At 39.0% G+C, this 20,451-nt stretch overlaps 1 protein-coding gene across 1 annotated transcript; it reads right to left on the bottom strand.

Moving 5' to 3' along the window:
• Positions 1 to 7,729: 7,729 nt before the first annotated feature.
• On the bottom strand, positions 7,730 to 18,704 carry LOC140327331 (uncharacterized). The gene is made up of 6 exons (XM_072406698.1): positions 18,644 to 18,704; positions 15,050 to 15,112; positions 13,141 to 13,446; positions 12,103 to 12,186; positions 10,198 to 10,302; positions 7,730 to 7,906 (listed from the first exon to the last, which is right to left on the bottom strand). Exons 1-6 carry the CDS (start codon positions 18,702 to 18,704, stop codon positions 7,800 to 7,802), a joined length of 726 nt encoding a protein of 241 aa, XP_072262799.1. The 3' UTR covers positions 7,730 to 7,799.
• Between the last annotated feature and the right edge of the window lie 1,747 nt (positions 18,705 to 20,451).

Genomic DNA, 20,451 nt, shown 5'->3' with positions numbered 1-20,451 from the left:
ATGAAGATGGTGAATTCATTCAGCAGTGATGTTAGTAGAGAAGGATGATGATGATGATGATGGAATTCCCTGGGTTAATTCCCATTGCACTTAGAATTTGGGCACTTGAGATTTGGGCACGTGACCAGGGTCCCAACGTGACCTTGCCTGTTGTGATCAGAAGCACTAATAGTATTGCAGGGTGTAAACATGAGACAACTAATGGGATGCACTGGTATTATAGTAGTGTGTAAGGGGCATGCAGGAAATGAAGTGCACTTCTCCTATTTCAAGTTGATATAGGGGTACAGTAAGAGGGAACAGGTAATATGATTTACTGGTATTATTGCAGGATAACATGTGGATACAGATAGAGGAAGAGAGTGAGGCTGCAGTGCTATCATTGCACAGTGAAATGCTGGGAACAGATGATGGGGTACACTGGATGTATTTGAAAGTGATAAAGGGGTATGGGATAGAGAAAGACAGGAAATGGAGTGCACTGGTCTCATTGCAGAATAGCAGTGGTTGCAGATTCTTCTCCTCCACTATTCCTCATGTATCAGATCTGGATATGATTGGATGGGATACATAGTACAGGGCGGTCATATCACAGTGTGAATTTCTTCCTGGGCTCCTTGGGCTTTGCACCACCTGAAGAAAATGACTGGAGTGAACACCGCTCGTATGATAGTGGAGAAAGCAACTCTAATAGTTAGATATCCTGGGCACCCATAAACACTGGATCCTGCAAAGGAAAGGATTAGTTATGGAAAGAATAGAGATTTTTTAAACATGGTACGGGTGTTATTTCCACCCCTTTATGAAGTGGAAAAAAGGGATACTACAGGTATTTACCCCTTAATTCGCCAGGTTGGTTGTGGATATCTGGGGCCCCCCTAATAAAGGCAGCTTCCAGATTCCAGAAATCTCCCAACCTGCACAAGACGGGGTCAAGTTGGGGGGATGAGGTCCTCTCTCTGTATGATTTTTGCAACAAGGGAAGGGGCTAAGAGTTTTTTGCATGTCATGCTCTCGTGTATGATGGGTAAATATTCTCCCTTGTCTGCTTTATTTACTTTTAATTTATTGTCATTGCTCATGACTACTTACCTAATGAAGATCTGCAGGTCCCATCTAAGTATTTGTTCCTGGGAGTCCCTGTACACTGAAAACATGAATGACATGAAAGTAATGGGTCTGATTTATTAAAAGCTCTACAAGACTGGTGATACACTTTCATCAGTGAAGCTGGGTGATCCAGCAAACCTGGAATGGATCCTTAACAGGATCCAAATCATTTGCTAGAAAATCGCAAATTTCTTTTAGAAAATCCATTTCAGGTGGATCACTCAGCTTCACCGATGAAAGTGTATTCTGTCCAGCCTTGGAGAGCTTTAATAAATCAGGCCCAATGTGTGTCACCTTGTGTTAATAGAGAATCGTATTCAATCAATTGTAAGGATTTCTGTCATGTCACATGCAATGGCTTTTTGGTTGCATGTTTTATTATTACTGCGCTGTGGAGTATCATTGAACCTGGAATGATATTAATCTATTAATAATGGTCTATGTAGTGCTGGTCACACTGGATGCAGATGATTAAATCATTTTGGCTGGTTTGCCTATAAAGGTAAATCTAAAGCTGATTGTACAGTAAAATTGTCATGTGAATGGTGATCATTAGACAACACATAATGGTGGAGTTTGGATGAGCTTGCAAACGTAGGCAGCTGTGCTTGCAGATAAGATATATGCAAGGCAAGGAAGTAGGAGCTATCCAATAGAATAAAAGTTGTATAACGGGTAAGCATACTCTAGCCATTTGGCCAGATAGGGCCCAGCCAGAAGTCCGTTCCAGGCCTAACGCCCACCTGGCCGATCCGGCCTAATGCTGGTTGGCAGGGTTCGGCAACCTGCGGCTCCAGGGCCACATGCAGCTCTTGAGCCTCCTTGTTGTGCCTCCCTTCCCTATTTACTGCGGCCAGCGTTAATACTTCTGCCGCCGGGGTTAGGGGACTGCAATGCATACGGAGGAGAGGGATTTCTCTCAGGGGCGGTTCTGGTGGGGGATGGAGCCATCAGAGAGAGAGTCTGGCCTAGTGTGCCTTCTTGACCTCTTAAAATGCAAAAAAAATTGATGACCCCTGTTGTATAATATTGATTTAACATTTTTTTTTTGTTTTTTTTGCTTGTTATTTGCCACCAACCTCAGCTGGGTTAGCAAACCTGGTATCACGATCCATGGCACTTGTATGTAATGGAATCAATTGAATGTCATTTCAGACTCATATGTGCCTAGATTCTGTGAGCAAGTACTGTATGCTCTATAGTACTTTTAAAATATGGCTAATTACATTCCAACTTAATTGACCATTTTTTTTACATTTTACTGCTAGAATTGGACTTACAGAACCACAAATCTGATTTTGGCACAAGGCTTTCTGTATGGTTTTACCTCCTAGTACCTAGGTTCTACTGAATATATCAGTATTCTTTTTTATTAATATCATTCCTATTAGTCTTTTAAAAAGGCCTACATAAAATGAGTAGTATTGCTTAAATTGTTCATTTTATCATTTTACACATGATAAAAGTCTATTTCAGTTGATCAGCATTGTGTCTTTTCATTTATCACAAGATATTATCCATCTATGTGTGTTTCAAGAATTCCACTGTTTCATGTACACGCATCGGGCCTGATTTATTAAAGCACTTTCATCAATGAACCTGGGTGTATTTGGTGTGTTGGTATCATCTCTGGCATGGTTCCAGGAGAGGGGATTATAAAGCCAAAATATAAGCAAGGCAGGCAGACAACCAAGTTTTCCAGAAGACGATTGTGTCTGGCTTTCTGTCGTATTTCAATCATTACAGCTTTATTTTAAATCAGCACAATGTCTAAAATGTGTAATAATGACTGTATAGGTATATGACTTTTGTTTTTATTTTTACTAACTATTGTTTACAGTACTTTCATAATACTATATATGTGATTCGGAAAATAAATGACTGTGAATTGACAAAAATTAGGAAATGTTAAAGAAATCTCTGCACTCCTCTAGCAATTATTCCCTGTGTCAGTATAACTGCATGATATGGGGTGGTCGTCACCTGGTGTTCATATATAAGAATGCTCAATCAAAGCAATTTATACACACGGTAAAAAATGAAAAAGTTTGTTGAGAGTTAAAGGGAGAATAAACTGGTCTGGTAATCACAGCCATAAAAATAGAAGAAGACACTTGCTGGGGAACTAAAGTAGTGAATGATGCCAGATTAAAATGAACTGAAGATGTATGCAGTGGTACAACTCTTTAATATGTAACATTTAACTACATTGAAATAATTTAATTATTATTACACATTATTTATATAGCACCAGCATATTAAGCAGCACTGTACAAAGTCCATAGTCATGTCACTAGCTGTCCCTCGGAGGAGCTTGCAATCCAATGTTCCTACCATATTAGTCTAATACATTTTTTGGGGGGAACCAATTAACCTAACTGCATGTTTTTCAGGATGGGTGAGGAACCTCGAGCACCCTGGGGAAACCCATGCAAACACGGGGAGAACCTGCAAACTCCACGCAGATAGTCCCCTGGCTGAGATTCTAACCTAGGACCCAGAGCTGCAAAGGCCGGAGTGCTAACCACTGAGCCACTGTGTTGCCATTTCAATCTGAGAAATGTAAATAATTAACAGACATTGTTAAAAAAATAAAAAAATAAAGATAAGTGTGTGCAAAGTACGCCAAACCAATATGATTTCAATAAACTATAATAAAAATTGGTTAGTATGTTTGTGTACAAGTAGTCATTGAACTTAATTGGTTACAAACTGAAAATCAAAACTATATTTGAAGTCAACCGACTCCAACCTGTCCCCCGGTCCATTAATGTGTGTTGTGATAAGGCAGATCATTATTTGAATCATGCTTTGCATTAGAATGGACACTAGCTAGGTTTTTTCTGACTGAACACTAGAGGGAAGCAGAGTTATTGTAATGTCACGTCTATATAGCTAGTCCCCGGGTTACATACAAGATAGGGACTTCAGGTTTGTTCTTAAGTTGAATTTGTATGTAAGTTGGAACAGGTACATTATTTTATTAAATGCAGTTAGGACAGATGTTTGTCTCAACATAATATTAGGCAGCGTGGTGTCAGTTACTGTATAAAATCCTCACAAAGCAAAAAAAAACTTTATGGAGCTTAGACATTCATTAAATCTGGAGCAAGCTGTGTTTTGATATGCAAAAAGAAACAAATGCAGAATTTGCATTGATTATTAAAGAGTTACAAGATTTTGCTTGGCTGTGTTTAGCAAAAGATTTCTCCTGCAAGTCATGCAAACCGCCCCTACCCGCCTTTCAAGCCTCCATCCTGCACACGAACGAGCAGGGAAGCCCTGTTCGTATCTAGGAGTCGTCTGTATGTAGGGTGTCCTTAACTCCGCGACCACCTGTAAAAAAACTCCATGTCCTGCAATTCCTTGCATTGTGTATTACAGATGTGGGTGGCCACACAGCCTTTTGTTTAATCATGTCACTTGAAGCAGCGGGGGGAAAAATAAGGAAATTGCAGCCCTGGCTGCATCTTATCAGTGCAGCCTGATGTATTTTATGGGCACCCCCAGCATATATTGTTACCATTTACTGTTACCATTTACAGTCAGAAAAAAACCCTGTTTCTGACCCTGTGAGTTTGTGCTGCCTGGACCGACCTTTTGCCTTTGACCCCGACTCTGCTTGTGTTTTGCCCTTGTGGATGGATTATCTTCATTTGGTGGACGGATTATCTGTGGATGACCTCTGCTCTGTGTCCTGGACTTGTCTCTGATGGAATCTAAGTACTGCTATCTGTGGGCTCCTGGTCCTCTGCCAGCCCTTCCCCAGATATCTCTTCTGCACAAAGTCCTTGGGACAAACGAGTGCTGGGAAAGGCAACTTGTCTCCTAAGGCCAAGCAGAGGCTTGCTATAGGTAATTAACATGTAGTTAGGTAATTGGTAATTGACATGACTATGGACTTTGTACAGCGCTGCGTAATATGTTAGCGCTATATAAATACTGTGTAATAATAATAACTCTGACAATGAAGTTGGTTAATTTAAATTTCCACAGCATGTTGATGGTCTCAGAATAAATCCTTACTACAGATAAACATATTTTGTGGGTCACCAATGACCTTTTTTACACCCTTCTATCACTGATGGTTGGTGATAGCACAGTGGCCATTCAGAGAACTGCGATTGTGCTTGATAAGAATCCTGTATTCACTAGTTATGCAGCCAGGACAACAAAGGAACGGACTACGACTGAACAGAACTAGAAAGCGGTACTGTCCCAGTGAAACCAAGACAGTTAGGCGATATGTTAATGATAAGGCTGGTTATGAAATTTAGCCATTTTACTCATTCAACAAGACAGCACCAAAGCTCCACAGTATTAAAAAGTTTTCTGGATGGTGAATCAACAAAATAAAACAAGATAAACAATCAAAACTGAACAAACAATCAGACATTGCACACATATAAAAAACTGCATATATTGTCTATTTTAGTAATGGAAACAAAATAGAAGAGGAAATAAATATGTACAAAATAATAAATATAGATATATAATAAAAATAAAAATTTGAAACACTTTTAAAACACAATAAAAGATTAATATCTAGTACACTGTTTTTATAAAGTCGTACAAGAGACGCGAAATGCCTGAAAATGGTTAGTAAACACATTTCATGTGAAGTTCAAGTATACAGCCCATTGTTTCCTGCCAATCCAATGACATAGCTATGGACCTTTGAGCCTAGATACAGATGATGAACTTGGTCCCCGTTCCATGGCATTTTTCTTTACCATCTCATGTGAATTCTAAGTATACAGCCTTGTGTTTCCTCACCAAACAGCGAGTGGTGTAGCTATAGACCAATGGGCTCAGATTTAGAATGGGGACCAATATTCCATGGCATTTGTGTTCCACCATTAATGGTTCTCCAGCTAGAGACCTATAGGTTCCTGTGCTATTTTTGACAAGGCCCCCACCATTTAAGACACGTTTCTTCACTTCAGTAGCCCACCTCTGATCAGGAGCATCCCAGTGACCCCCTTTACATTAAAAATCCTACATTCACATTAAATACCTCTCCTGACCACAGTCAAAATGGGCCCCCAGAAGTTCACTCATGAGTAAAACGTCCTGTGAATGAAGCCAGTGGGGTGATCTACTACTGTCTACTTTTTCCTGAGAAATCGGCAGCATAGATATATTAAAGAGGCAAGAAGCCAATGACAAGAGATCTCCTCTATTAGGCAGAAGAAAGTCCAGAGAAGGGCCCCTACAAGGCTTCTAAATTAACGGACCTGGGCTTATTAGAAAACCCTGTAACTGTTCTTCCAACACTATTGCATATGGATGTACCATATAGATAGCAGAAATATTTAATAACATGTACACGTACGCATTACGGTTTTCCATGGCTTTTCTAATAACAGTGATTTTTTTCTCTTTTAAGTTATCAAAAAATCAAGAAAATGTGAAATATGTACATGTAATCATTTAATGCTTTGCCTTTAATGGCTTTGATATGCTATCTGGTTTAAAAAAAACACTATCAGCAAGGTAAAACTGCAGGTAAAAGAATAAGAAAATCATGCATTTTACATGCTTGCAATGCGTGTGTATTATATATATAGCTTATCAAGCTGTACAGGTAAAAGAAATCCAAAAGAAATATGATCTTATAGTAACATACTTGTTGAAATGAATGGTCTGGGTCCCATAGGGTCCCATTTACGCAGATTTTTTTTGTTTTGGTTTAAGTGAGAAATAATTTAGCTTTTGCAGTCTTCACTTTGTTATTTTATTATTATATTAAATATTATTAATATAATATATTAATAATTATTATAATTATTAATATTAATATATTATTACCTACCATCACCCAGCCTTGGTGTTGGATGTTACTGGATGATATTTAGTCCTGCAGCAAGAATTAGGAGTGGTAAGACTTTCTAACCAGTTAACAATAAGGAGGCTTTTGGACATCAAACATTGACGATAGTAAAATCTAAACTTAAGAAAACATTAATTTGTACCTTAAAACTGCTTTAAAAACTGAATACATTAATGCGTTTGGCAGACGGCTGTATTAGAGGATCATCATCTATACATGTATTTTGTAAATGTCTTTTCAAAAGATTTTCGCCTCTTCTGTTCGTTTGCTCTATTACAATTTTAACCATAAAATACATCTATTGGTGGCAGCATAGGACAAACTTTTTTTTTTTAAAAACAACTTGAGTTCAGATTTACCTCTCAGGTGTCATATTAATTAGAACACTTTACAAATGAGCATGTAGTAAAGAGATGATGACTGCAAACTGTCTAAACCAGTGTTTCCCAACATGGAGGAACCTTTATAGTACGTTTCAGGTCTACAGGGAACCCCGGCTATAGGAAGACTTCCTTTTACATTGTAGGCCAAAAGGAAGAATGTCACCTTTACAGATAGCCAAAAAGATCATTGGTGTCAGTTGAACTGGCAACCCTGAATCCCTTTGGAACCATTGGAGGAGCCCAGTTGACACATACAGGTCTAAGCTATAGAGAGTTAGGACCCCCTTGCATCCCCTATCCAACCACACAATTTTCTTGTGTTAAGAAGAGCTTAGGTATCCATCAAGTTTTAAAATTCAGACAACTAGTAGAAGACTCTTCTCCTTGAAGGTGCAGTGGGGTTCAAAAATGGTTAACATTTACCAAGTCCTTTTCTGTTTTATAATAGCTGCTCTCAAGAAAGTCAAATGGTCTTAGGTGAGCGGAGCCGTTTTTACTACATCATAATCCAAATCCTCAATGCGCATGCTTTCTGGATTGCTCATGTCCAGGTCTTCTACTTTTTCATTTTTCTTTGAACCTGAATACAAAAGAGAAGACAATAGCCATGCATGAACTATACTGATACAATTTCACAAATATTTCACTGAGAATATGATAACCAATTTTCTGTGTTAATTACAAAGCCCCTGCACATAGTGAAAAAAGTAAATACAAATGTAAATCAAAATTTCAATACAAATATAATCCAAAAAATACATTTCATCTAGGAAATGTTCCCATAGCCCCAGAGACCACCAGTAATTTTGGCACCAATACCAAGGTTAGTAGCTTTGCAATCAACTTGAAAAGCTAATAGGCTGATCACACTTTTGATTTGATTGATTGTGGAAATACAACCTGTTTTTACTTGGGACATGCTCAGACCAGTCTCCCTAACCCCCCTTTCCCCAGCAGTTTTAATTATTAAAGTTAGGGGTTTTAATGAAAGTTTGGCAGATGGCTTTAAAAATGTATTTCCTGATTATACTTTGATTTACAGAAAAAATAGCTTACACAAAATTTAGCTTTTTTCCCTCAAAAATGTCCTTTCCAGGCATTGGTTAGTAAGTAGTTGAAAATAGCGATTCAGATAAAAATTTGGGGGGTTAAAAATAATGTTATAAGCTATATGTATAATAATAGTTACTGACCCTAAAAGCTGAACACAGAACGGCCATGAAAGACGCTTGTGGTAAGAATCAGAACAAGAATCCAAAATGGTAGACATTCATTTTTGTGCCCAACATGATAGACACGTGGTTTATCCACCCCATTATTGTTTGTGAACTATTATGCTTATATGGACTTCCGAATATATATTATTGAACAATCTATCTAATGACAATTAGATAATATCTTAAGCCTTCCTATACAGCAGTGATTCTGTATGCCTATATAGATTGCAGTATTTCCTTGTTTTAGTTAGAATCTCTGTGCTTTAACTGCTAAGAATTTGACTTTCTCTGTAGCGACAATAATATTATTAGGATCTCTTGTCTTATACCTGAAGGTCTGTTTGGAGCGCCCTAAAACACATGGTCATTCATGGACACAAAAAATGGTGTAAGTCACAAAAAGTGATGATCATGCAGGCTGATTGCCACTTATGTATAGGAGACTCTGAAGAGCTGTTATTTTTTAAATTATAAGACTTTTATGGAGTCATCTTTGAAACAAAATGTGTGTTTTGTGGCTTTCACAACAGGTTTCTAAGTTTGGATTTTCCATAACCTCCTATGCTGATCTCTAATGGTTGCAGAGCTCAGAAGTCATAGGATTTGCACCTCTACTCTTAGAATAATATTATGCTCATACATCTTTGTAAAGGGCGGTGATCAATGCATGTAGCTTCTCATATGATCTGAAGATATGCTTTCTTATTTGATTTACAGATGTAGATGAGAGATAGGATAAGAATAAAGAGAGAACCTAGCTGTTACATATCATGTTCCTGGCAAATTCACACTAGTTGTTTTCATAGAGGTCTATTCAGGCTTTCAACCAAAATTCATTCAAACCACTACTTTCAATTTTATGTTCTTAGGCATGTAAAAGGAGAGCCTCCTATGCCTCCTATGTGGCAATATCCAAACAACAGACTAGAAATAGTTTATCAAAGAATGGTCCTATGGTCTACCAGACTCAGTCTTCATTTGTTAGCATAGGGGCACTATGTCCAGCAAAGGTTCTATGTAAGATCTCCACTTATTATTGAAGCAAAATATATTTTTATTGTACTGCCAAAAAAGCTGTCTTTTGTCCTTTATCTTCCTTTATTTAAATAAGAGCTTTACAATAAAAATCAATACCCCTCCCCAGCTGATGTTTCACTAGGGGAATACAGAGGAAGACTAATGGAAACCCTCGTGATAACCAGTCCCCCATAGGCATGCTATTCTCCTAATGGTGTTGTCACCCCCTCTCCCACTGACATCAACTACAAAGCAGGAACGGTGGCCACCACTACAAATTACTGTAGACCAGTGACATTTCAGTATGATATCGAGGGCCTGGCTGTGCTGTTGTGGGACTTTGTGTTACAATAATAATTGTTCTGTAATACATCATACATAAATAGGAATTTATTCTGCACCAGATGGGGAGACGAGAGAAACAGGGTACCTTTCCAGTTACTTAGTTATCATGACACCTAGTGAGTGAGGTTCAGTCTGTTATATGTTCCTGAGCCATAAAGGAGACAATAGGATAAAATCATTACAACAAAGTAATATTGGTTTTTCACCTCTGGGAAAAAGGAAACGCAATCAGTTTTGCTTTGTACTGATGCAACATTTAAAAATCTAGAATACACAAAATGTTCATACTTACAGTAGCAGTAGACTGTGTGGACTGTCTTAGTCAGGGCTAATGCCGCCCCTGGGAAAATCAGAAAAAGAGCGAGTATGGACAATACTGCCCGAACAGTTATATCTTCTAGAAAACAGAATAATAACAATCAGAAAAAATGGTGAAAATAAAGTAAAAAAATTTAAAACATTTTTATGATCACATAGGAATTTTTATTTAAAGTAGACCTGAAATCAAAGTGGGTAGAACTGTTCTTACTGGAACATTTAGAAAAGTGGCTTTTATCAAAGGAGTAAGTCTAAAATAAACTAATAAAGCATACCAGTCATGATAGACAAGATTTTCTGAAATGTTTCATTACAAACCAATGCATGGATACAAGGATTTTAGCCAGAAGTATAGGCCCCTATGTGAGATTTGAATCTGGGCTTTCCTTTCAACGGCAACTACACCACCACTGATGGTCTTCACCTACAGGTATGTGGGCCCCTACTTTTTTAGGACAAGTTCCTTCACATTAGAAACACCGCCTTACATCAGAATTCCCTCCTTTATTTCTGGAACCCCTTTTGCATTACAAGCCCCTTTTCATATCTTCATATTCCTGACCTTTCAGAATAGAGTTCTTCGTTTAAACAAGAATCCTTACATTATATCAGAGCTTTTATTTACTTCAAATCACTGTTGTCCAATGGTGGTAGCAGAAGTGATGGTAGGTATCTATAAAAGAATACACATAATATATAGTTCATAAGGATTCTCTTTATGTGTATTCTTTTATGGATACATACCATCACTACCGCTACCGCCATTATTGTTATATAAATTTGCCATCATAGGTGTCTGTACTGAACTCCCGAGGAAGCAGACCAGATCAGCGAAACACTTTAAAAGATCTTCCCTTTTTCCACCCAAATCTCCATGGGGAAATTGGTGTTGGGGGAAACAGTAGTCTGTTTCTGTGGTAGAAGGTTTAAGTTTGGTTCATTCATTGAGCCTTGCTGGTTTAACCTATAAATATCTCCCATAGTGGTAGAGGATTCCTGTCTAGTGGTCTACTTGGTCCTTTCTATCAAATCTGATTTTAACAATTTGTGATTTTTGGCTTGTTGGATGCCTTTTCAAGAGAAACAAAGGCCAATGAAGTTCTCCTTCCTCAGCTTTTAACGTGTTATTACAGCCAGTGACACAAATTGAAACATCTGACACCATGTACAGATTATTATTTCAGCCACTGACCCAAAGGGGGAACCAGTGACGCATTATGGAGTTTTACACCAACTGGTAAAGGCCCACCAAGCCCGACACTGAACCTGTACAACAAAAAATACATCCCATTTCACAGAATACAAAGGCATTTAGGAGTTTGCTTGGATTGGATAGTGGAGTAAGTAGGAAGAGCCTGAAGGTGTGCAGCCATGTTAGCAATTTTCAGAATCAAACTACCAGTTCTGGAATTCTGTGCTTAACATGAAGGTGGAGGGGGTTTGTACAAACTAGCTGGTCTAAATGGGACAAGTTTAAATCTGGTCCTGACCATGAGCAGGACCATTACAGGTCCCGTATTGAATGAGACTTCTGCAACCCTTGTTACAATGTCACAGGTATAACTCTATTCTGATCACATTTGGGTATGTATCGTGTAGCAAAGGAATCTTTAGCAATGGCTGTGGTGGTGAGACAAAGTTTCCTTTCCTTGCCTAACTTTACATACCCTGAGACTAATTGTGCACAATTGACAGTTGTATTATGGCAAACAGGATTCTCATATCTGAGTGTTAGGTCCAATAGCTTATTGACTTTTGAAACCTTCATTGTTGCTGGACATTTAATCTGCTTACTATTATATATATACATACAGAAATGTGTGAGAAACAGCTAGTTTACCAATAAGAGTTAGTGGTACACAAACTCAAACATCAATACCTGTTTTAACAATCTGGATCAAATCTGATGAATTTAGGAGAGTCCGTGATGTCAGCCACTGGGGTGGTACCGAAGTGACAAGATCTAGACAAGAATAAAGACTGTTTTAGAAGAATGGAAAGTATTATTTATAATTCACTATCTTATTTCAAAATGCTGTACAAAAAAAGAGACTGGAGATGGCAAACCTGCACACATAACAAGGAAAAAACTATAACAGAGTAGGAGAAGAGGACATTGCTTCCAGAAGTGGAGGAAAGTGATATATAATTGGTAGATAAATTAGAATATTGACCAATTAGTTACTGTAAAGATATGTGGGTAAAATATCCATAGGCAAGATCGAATAGGTGGGAACGTAATAAGAACTTATTTTAACTAACAGTAAGAGAAAAGGGGTAAACTGTATGGTCCCCATGATTGCCCCCAGAACATCTGTAAGCAAGGGATGATGTCTGGTGAGGACTAGGAGCCCATGGATAATGCAGTACAAAGGATTCTGTAAGCAGATAATATGGCAATAATGTCCTATCAGTCAATGGCTGCCAGGGATTAATCTGTTTTGTCACCTGCAGTTCCTGGCATATTAATGTCTGTGAGATGCTACACAAAGGTGCTGCTTTCTTCCCAGTGTTCATCATGCTAATTACTATGAGGTTAGTATGGTTTCCCTGAAGATGTGAAATTGTTTTGAGGGTTCCTCCATGTTTAAAAAAGGTTGGAAAAAGCTGCATTACACAGTACTGCTATACATAGGGGTAACATAAAGGGGTTTAGGAGTTGCAGGGGATTTGTTGACTTTGTTGTAAAATTTGTTGACCCCCTGTAAAATCTCCAGGAAAGAAAAGCTGATCTCACACACAGAGGAGGTGTATTCTGAATAACCATTATTTATAATTACTTTCCCCTAATAAACAACAGATATAAACAGAAGAAAATACTAAAAACCTAATGAAACCCAGTTAAAACAATAGTAGGGATTCCCCACCCACAAAAAATGGACAAATACATTAGAAAGCAATTAATTAAGTAACTTACCAATAACTGTGATATTGAAAATCATTACAAAACATTTTGGTTGTTTGTTTTCAGTATAGAGCGCAGTGAGGGTGAATATCCCCGCGTCCGCCAACAAGAGGTTCTTCAGTAAAAAAGTGCAGTTTTCCTTGTCAAAGTCAAGCCGTCCTTGGAACTGGCCACGGGGAATAAAGCTGCCATCTTCATACCACCCTATCATGTCCTGTTCATTTCTGAGTTCATAGGACATGTTTCTTGTCCAGTTGCAGCCATTGGTGTCAGCCAGAGGAATTATGGAGCCACGTGAATACGTTAATGTTTCTTCACCTGCAAGACAAATTAAGGGCCATGACAATCTTAATAATGAACCATTGAAACAACCATGATCAGACAAATCTTCCCTACCTGGCCCACTTTGTTTAATATTTCTCAACACCCCAGAGACTTTGGGGGTGATTTACTAAAGGAACAATAACTGTTAACTTTCAAGTAAGATATTGCCATACAAGGGGTATAGCAATTATCCAATCGCATGCAAAAAAGACACAATTTTTGCTTGCAGATGACTGGATAGGTAAAATCTTTGGCAAGTTGACAATTCAATTTGCTAAGCGAACAGTCAATATTCTTTCAGTGGTTCAACTCCATTAAGATTGTCAAGACAATGCAAGGATAATTTCAGAAATTTCTGCAAATCCATGTTTTACAGGTTCAGTCATTCCTCAGCTTTTAAGCAGGACCTTCATTACAATAAAAAATGACTTACTTTTGCTTCCCCAGACCCCTCAATCCCTTTACAACTGGCTTCCATTTGGTCCCACGCTGTCCTTGATTTTTTCTTTGTTTGGAGCAGAGGAGACACTTAGCACCGTCTTTTTCTTCTTTTGTCTCCGGATTCTGCCTATGTCAAGCAATCTCACACAAGATCGGGCGATGTTTCCTTCTGGAAGAAAAAGGAGTGCCGATCTCTCTGCACATGCATTAGATTGGCACTTTGTTTTTCTTTGCAGGGAAAAGTCCCTTCTGTGCATGCCAGAAATTGGACATGTGCAGAAAGAGCAGCCCAAAGCCTATACATGGGATACAATATGTAGGCATCCCAGGAGGCTGTGGGCTTTCCCTTTTTTCTTTACCGCCACAGAGGTAAATACAGAAGGGGAGGGGCTTCATATGAAAGTTTTATCTGCCCTTTTCTATAAAAATTGTGTTGATAGGTCTGCTTTAACCCCCCTTGTGGTAATCTTGTGAGGGGTAAGCTCAGGATCGCCTTTGCTGGGGTCAAAGGACACTTGTCTGGTTCATCCAACTCAGATCACACACCAAGGTATCAGTCTTAAGCTGACTTGCAGCCAGGTTTATTGCAGATTGCAGATAAAATAACAAAACAACAAAAGAAAACCTTGCCTGCCTGGCACTTACTATACATCAAGACATCCCTGTTTATCAGCTGGAGGGCTTCTCCCTGTCAGCTCAAAACCAAGCTTGCAGCAACCTTCTACTCACTTTTGAGCTCACACCAACTGACTTGAGCTCACTCACCCAGACCGACTTTCTGAGTCTCCCAGCAGAGCTCTTCATAGACCAACTGTCCGTGTCTCCAAACAGAGCTCTCTCACACAGTCCACCTGGCTGTGTCTCTCCAAATAGAGCAGCACTGACACAAACCTCTGTCTGTGTCTCTCCAAGCCAAGCTGTTATATTACGTTTTACTATTTTTTTAACAGATTTTTGTGTTTTTGTTATTTAAAGTTTATTAATAAATGTATTAAATATTGGACATATTTTGGTGAGTTATGCCTAAGAATTATAGCCTAAAATGTAAAACAAGTAGGGGGGTTAAGGCTTTGCCATATATTAATACAGAAATCTCCAGGTATATTCTTATTGGTAATTTATAACACACTGTAAAGTGCTAACATTAAAATCAGACCTGATAGATTGCAGTCTCCTATTGATGAGATATGCGATGGGATTGGTGCTGAAGTTGCACGATCTAGAAAAGAATAAAGAGCATTTAGAAAATTGGAAATGATTTCTGAACTGGAACACATTGTAATTCCACAAGCAAACCAGCAGGTGTCTTTTTCTTCTTATTTGAGACCGGTGCTTGTATGCTTTCTAATTGTCCCAGAGGCACATAGCACGGGTCTTTACCTTTACCATTAATGAAAAATTAGCAAAACGTTTGGCATTAAAATATTAGGTGTATACACGTACCTGTGAAATCCTCATAATTTTACTATATTTTTCCGGATACAAAAGTTGTTAAATATTAGAAATGAATAAATCTGCCCAGGTTAGAGTCTCTAAAGATTCAGCAAACTCTAATTAAAATATCAATAATTACTCAAAAGAAATGAAAACCAAATAAAAATAAAAAATAATTTCAATATTTTAGCAAGTTGAACAACAAGATACACAACAAAGAAGTGATAATACTTTGTTAAAAATAACATTTCTTGTAGACCATAACGCATGAAATATATAATGGGGACAAAAATATCAAAACTAAAGGTTGACCGTTTCAGAGCAATAAGTAAAGTATTGAAATGTCCCCTTGCCAAAAGTTGACAGACTTCTTTATATTTATATAAGTTGTACTATGTTGAGATTTTAAGCAAAATCTTCCTAAGTGTAGTTCACCCCATAACAGGCTCAGGATAATTAATGGAACTTTTGTTTGCTTACAGATTGTAACACAGAGACAAAGCGATCATCTGTGTTACTGGAAAAGTCCTGGATGGATGATATGTGGGACCTCGATATCTCAGGTTTCAGTACTGAGGTGGAACCAGTTGTGTTTGTGGGGAAGCTCTAGCTTTCCCTGATGGCTGACTGCCATAGGGCTGGTTTCACTGGCAATCTGTAGGAACAGGGTGGGGCAGATTTCAAATTCTGGGCCCACATTCCCAAGGGCCACAAACGTATACAACACACCTGGTGCTAAGCAGGCCCTGTGACTGTGAGAAGCAAGACTCTCTGGGTTTGAATATGTATAGAGATTATTGGTATTAAAACAATCATGCTTAGCTGCAAATGTTAGCTAGGTGGCTAAAGTTTGCTTTTGAAAACTTTAGCTTTGTTGAACCCTCCATTTTAAATTTTGGACTAAATACAGGCAGGAGCCTTAAAGAGACACTGTTGCCTGGAGTTACCAAATTGCCAGTCATTTGGAGTTAATCCTTACAAGATATAAACTTTCACTTTCTTATTGACTGTTTTAAAATGAATAGCAAAGCTCTGTTCATTAAACTTTTATATGCATGCTATTTGCCATACAAAAAAATTTTATTTCTATGATTGGTTTGCTCCCACTGCTGAAAATAATGGTCTTCGTGGCAAATATTACACTCAGATGAAATGTTTGCTCAGGGTGTGCCTGGCTACACCGCTGAAAAAAGGAAGAAAAAATTGATAACGTGTTCAAGTTTCACTTCCTTTATTTCAGTTCAGCAGTTCAACAGCCTGTTACTAGCACTGTAACCTGTATATACCCTGTACAATGCCATACACTAATATACAAATACAAAACGGAGGACTTATATTGGAGGATGTTCAGAATGAATCCACATTTTTGAAATATGCATCTGAGCAGGTAAGTTCAGAGATTGCTATGGACAGGAGCGTTCAAATTATGGCAGTGCATATGGAAGACATAGGTATCAAGAAAGTGCATGGAAGCACATTTGGAGATACAAAGATGCGCTGGGGTTTACCAGATAACATGTGGACTCGGAGAACACATGGATTATTTGGGGGCACTAGAGTCACTGGCAATATTGGAGTCTCCTTGGAGTCACTGGATGACATGGACACTAGCACACTGGAGTCAAAGAAAGTGCTGGAGTTACACTAGGAGTTCTGAAGTCATATTTGGGTCTTTGAACGGCACATGAAATGGGAGCATGCTGGAGTCACTAGGAACATTGGATCAACCTTTAGTTCACTGGATGAACTGGGAGTGCACTGGAATCACCCTGAAGTCAATGGATTACCTGTGTACTGGGAACACACTAAAATCCACCTAGGGTTGCTGGTCAACATGTGAACTAAGAGAGCACTGGAGTTTCAAGGAACACTGGAGTCAGACTGGGATAGTTGGATAACACAGAAGGCATGGGGATAAAAGTAAGTACTTGGAGGAAGGTGCTCGGCAAAAGTGTAGCAATGCTTTGGCACCAATAAGGTGAGCTGTTGTCTGCGTTGCCAAACAGGATAGATGTCTCCTGATTGGTTGAGGCACCGGCTATTGGTGAGACCCAAAAATATTTGTAAACTGGAGAAAAGACCTGGCACTAGATCCCAGGAGAGGTGCATGAAGAAAATACACAAAGTGTTGTGAATATGACTTTACTTCATCATATATTATTACAATGATTGAATAATATTATATTGTCACAGCTACTCTGGTGATATGGCTTTATGTTATCTTTCAGGTGGTTTTAGGAGGTGCTCAGTCCTATCCCACACCTTTAGTAACCATAGTGATTCCCCTGCCTATATTAGGTTATTATTATTATTAGTAGTAGTAAACAGTTACTAAACCTAAAATAACATTTGCAAGGTGAAAATTCACTGTGCTATGTGAACAGCCTTTTATAAGCTCTAATATACGTAGATATATATAACCGGTGCACTGGCAACCTCATTCTTGTCTTCTTTTGAACTCTACACTGCACATTTTACCCCCCCTGAAATTACCAGACTTGCCAAAGTGTAGACCCCTCCCCAGTGCAGATAACCCCAGCAGTCTTCCCCATGCTATAGATGCTCCCTTCCCAATGTAAGGCCCACCATGACAGAACCTCCTAATTGGGAGACGTCTTCTAAATGACAGAATACTACTCAATGTACACTCCCACTTAAGGGGCAAACTATCACCCCGAATGCAGACTACCCCAAAGCGAAAGATTTACCCCCCACCCCAGTGACAAACCATGTTTCAGTTCAGAGCCCCCTTCCCCAGAAAGAGGACTGCAGATACAACCAAGCTCAGCGATCATTGCTGATGAACTGACTCTGTTAGCTTACAGGAAATGTACCCGGCCTCACCTCCAGCTACGCACTACAGAAAGTTAGAATCAGATAGTTACAGTCAGTGATAGTCAGAGCCTGGCAGATGAGGCGAGCAGTAACAGATTTTTTGCTGGTTCTGTTTACAAATACCGCCAAAGATCTGTTTAGCTGTCAATGCCGCCCCATTCCTTTCGATGTCGGGGAAGGCAAGAAGCCCAATCCCTATTGCAACCTCTGCAGCCCCTGTTCTTACTCCACTGGCTTTCATTTAGTTAGCTGATGCATGAAACACAAGATAAATCTTTCTTCTAAGTGCACCTCACTGAGGAAAAACCCTGTTATTCCAAGAATATTGCTGCTATGAATCATTCATTGTCCGCTATGTTTATGTGTGTGTCTTGGACCATATAGGGTCCATAAAAGTAACTGTGTAAAAGACAAAGTAGAATATTTATTTTCTGCAATTAGATATAAAACAATACAATATATTGGCAAAGAAAATACTCACCAGATGCCAAATACAAGACAGAGAGCAGGAGCAACATCTGTACCCTCTGCACCTTCTCCATTGATGCACTTCTTTATCATTGTCCTGTGACAAGCATTACGCCACCGGATGTTTTATTCTGGTCTATGAAGTTACTAAACAGTCTGATTAGGGCATTGCTTTTACTTTCAGGTACTTTCAGCATACAGGTTTCTGTATGTTTACTAAGTGTAATAACTCTTGGAAGGTATAAATTTACTTTAGGTAGACACTAAACTCCAGTTATAAACAACTGCACCATTTTCATGCCAAATTAAACTTTTACTTCAAGCCATCTAAAAACATTCCAGATGCTGTTCACAGTCTTGTAGTTTATTTTCTGTAGAAAGCAGCCCAGAGTATTATTATCTTGTATTTGTATTGTGCCAATAAGTTGTGCAGAGCTCTACAGAACTGTTCCTCATAGGGGCTTACAATCTAAGGTCATTTGGCATGAGCTATCTCAGGTTAATTTTAGGGTGGAAGCCAAAATAACATACCAGCATGTTTATGGGGTGTAGGGGGAAACTAGAGTGCCTTGCAAACACAGGGAGAACATACAAACTGTATGCAGACACAGTTGTGACTGACACCTGAATGGCCCTAACCACTGAGCCACCAAGAATGTCTACTGCCTTGACATGGTACTATGGGGTAGCCAACATCCATTGTCTGTAGATATAAGGAGTGTGACCCGAAACAGGGCACAGTCAGGCCTAAGGTGCCCACCATAGTCATTTGTCATGTATGGTTAAACATTAATTTTTGGGGTTAGGCCAATTAACTTGCCTGCATGTTTATTAAGTGTGAGAAAAAACCAGAGTGTCTGGAAAAAAAGCCATTCAAATAGGGAGAGAACATAAAACTTAATGCAGATAGTGTTGTGGCTGATACTTGAATCTGGGGCCCTACCCACTGAGCCACCATGTTTATCTACTGCCAGGATGGGTAACAGCAACTGGCTGGTGCTACCTGAAATGTTGCTATTGTTGAAACACATCTGTTGCCTGCAGAACAGGGCACAGTCAGGCCTAAAGCTCCCTATCTAGTCCTGTGATAGTGTTATAGTGTTGTGGCCTATACTTGAATCCGGGTCTTTAGACACTGAGCCAACAATTCCGTCTATTGCCAGAATGTTTCAGAAAAATATTAATCTCATGTTGCTCCCTGACTGAAAACCATCAGCTATAACTCAGCATGAAGCATGTTGGGCCGCTGCAAATATATCTCCAAATTAGTATCAGCCTTATGCTGGCAGGAGACAGCTGATTTTGGCTGATTTTTATAGATAACAGACCCTGAGTGTTGGGAACCATTTTGTTTTCATGGACCAGGAAGGTTTTTAGCTAATTTAAAACTGAGCTTTATTGATCTCAACAGCCCCAAATAAATGCATGTTTGCCTGATTCCAGGAGCATTGTAAAGTATGTTATCCTACATAACACCAGGGAGTAATGAAGTACAGCATACCTCCAGCACTGACACCGGAGATAAATTGAGAATGCCATCCCTACTGACCCAGGAAGCAATATATTATACCATCCCACAGCACCAACACCCAGGAGAATTAGAGTGGAGAACCCCAGTACTTTCCTCAGAAGTAAAAGTGTATACCATCCCTGGCAATGCCATTGGGGAGATATAGTGCAAACCAATCCCTACCATACTGACACCAGGGACTAATAGCGTATACCCTCCCACCATACTGACACCCGAGAGAATTAGTCCATACCACCCTCCCTGTACGGACACCATCAAGTAATATAGTATGCCATCCAACTCCTAATGAT

The sequence above is a fragment of the Pyxicephalus adspersus genome, chromosome 3 (assembly GCF_032062135.1).
Source record: "Pyxicephalus adspersus chromosome 3, UCB_Pads_2.0, whole genome shotgun sequence".
Classification (NCBI taxonomy): Eukaryota; Metazoa; Chordata; class Amphibia; order Anura; family Pyxicephalidae; genus Pyxicephalus; species Pyxicephalus adspersus.
Note: the sequence above shows the minus strand (reverse complement) of the source record. Positions and strands in the feature narration are given on the sequence as shown.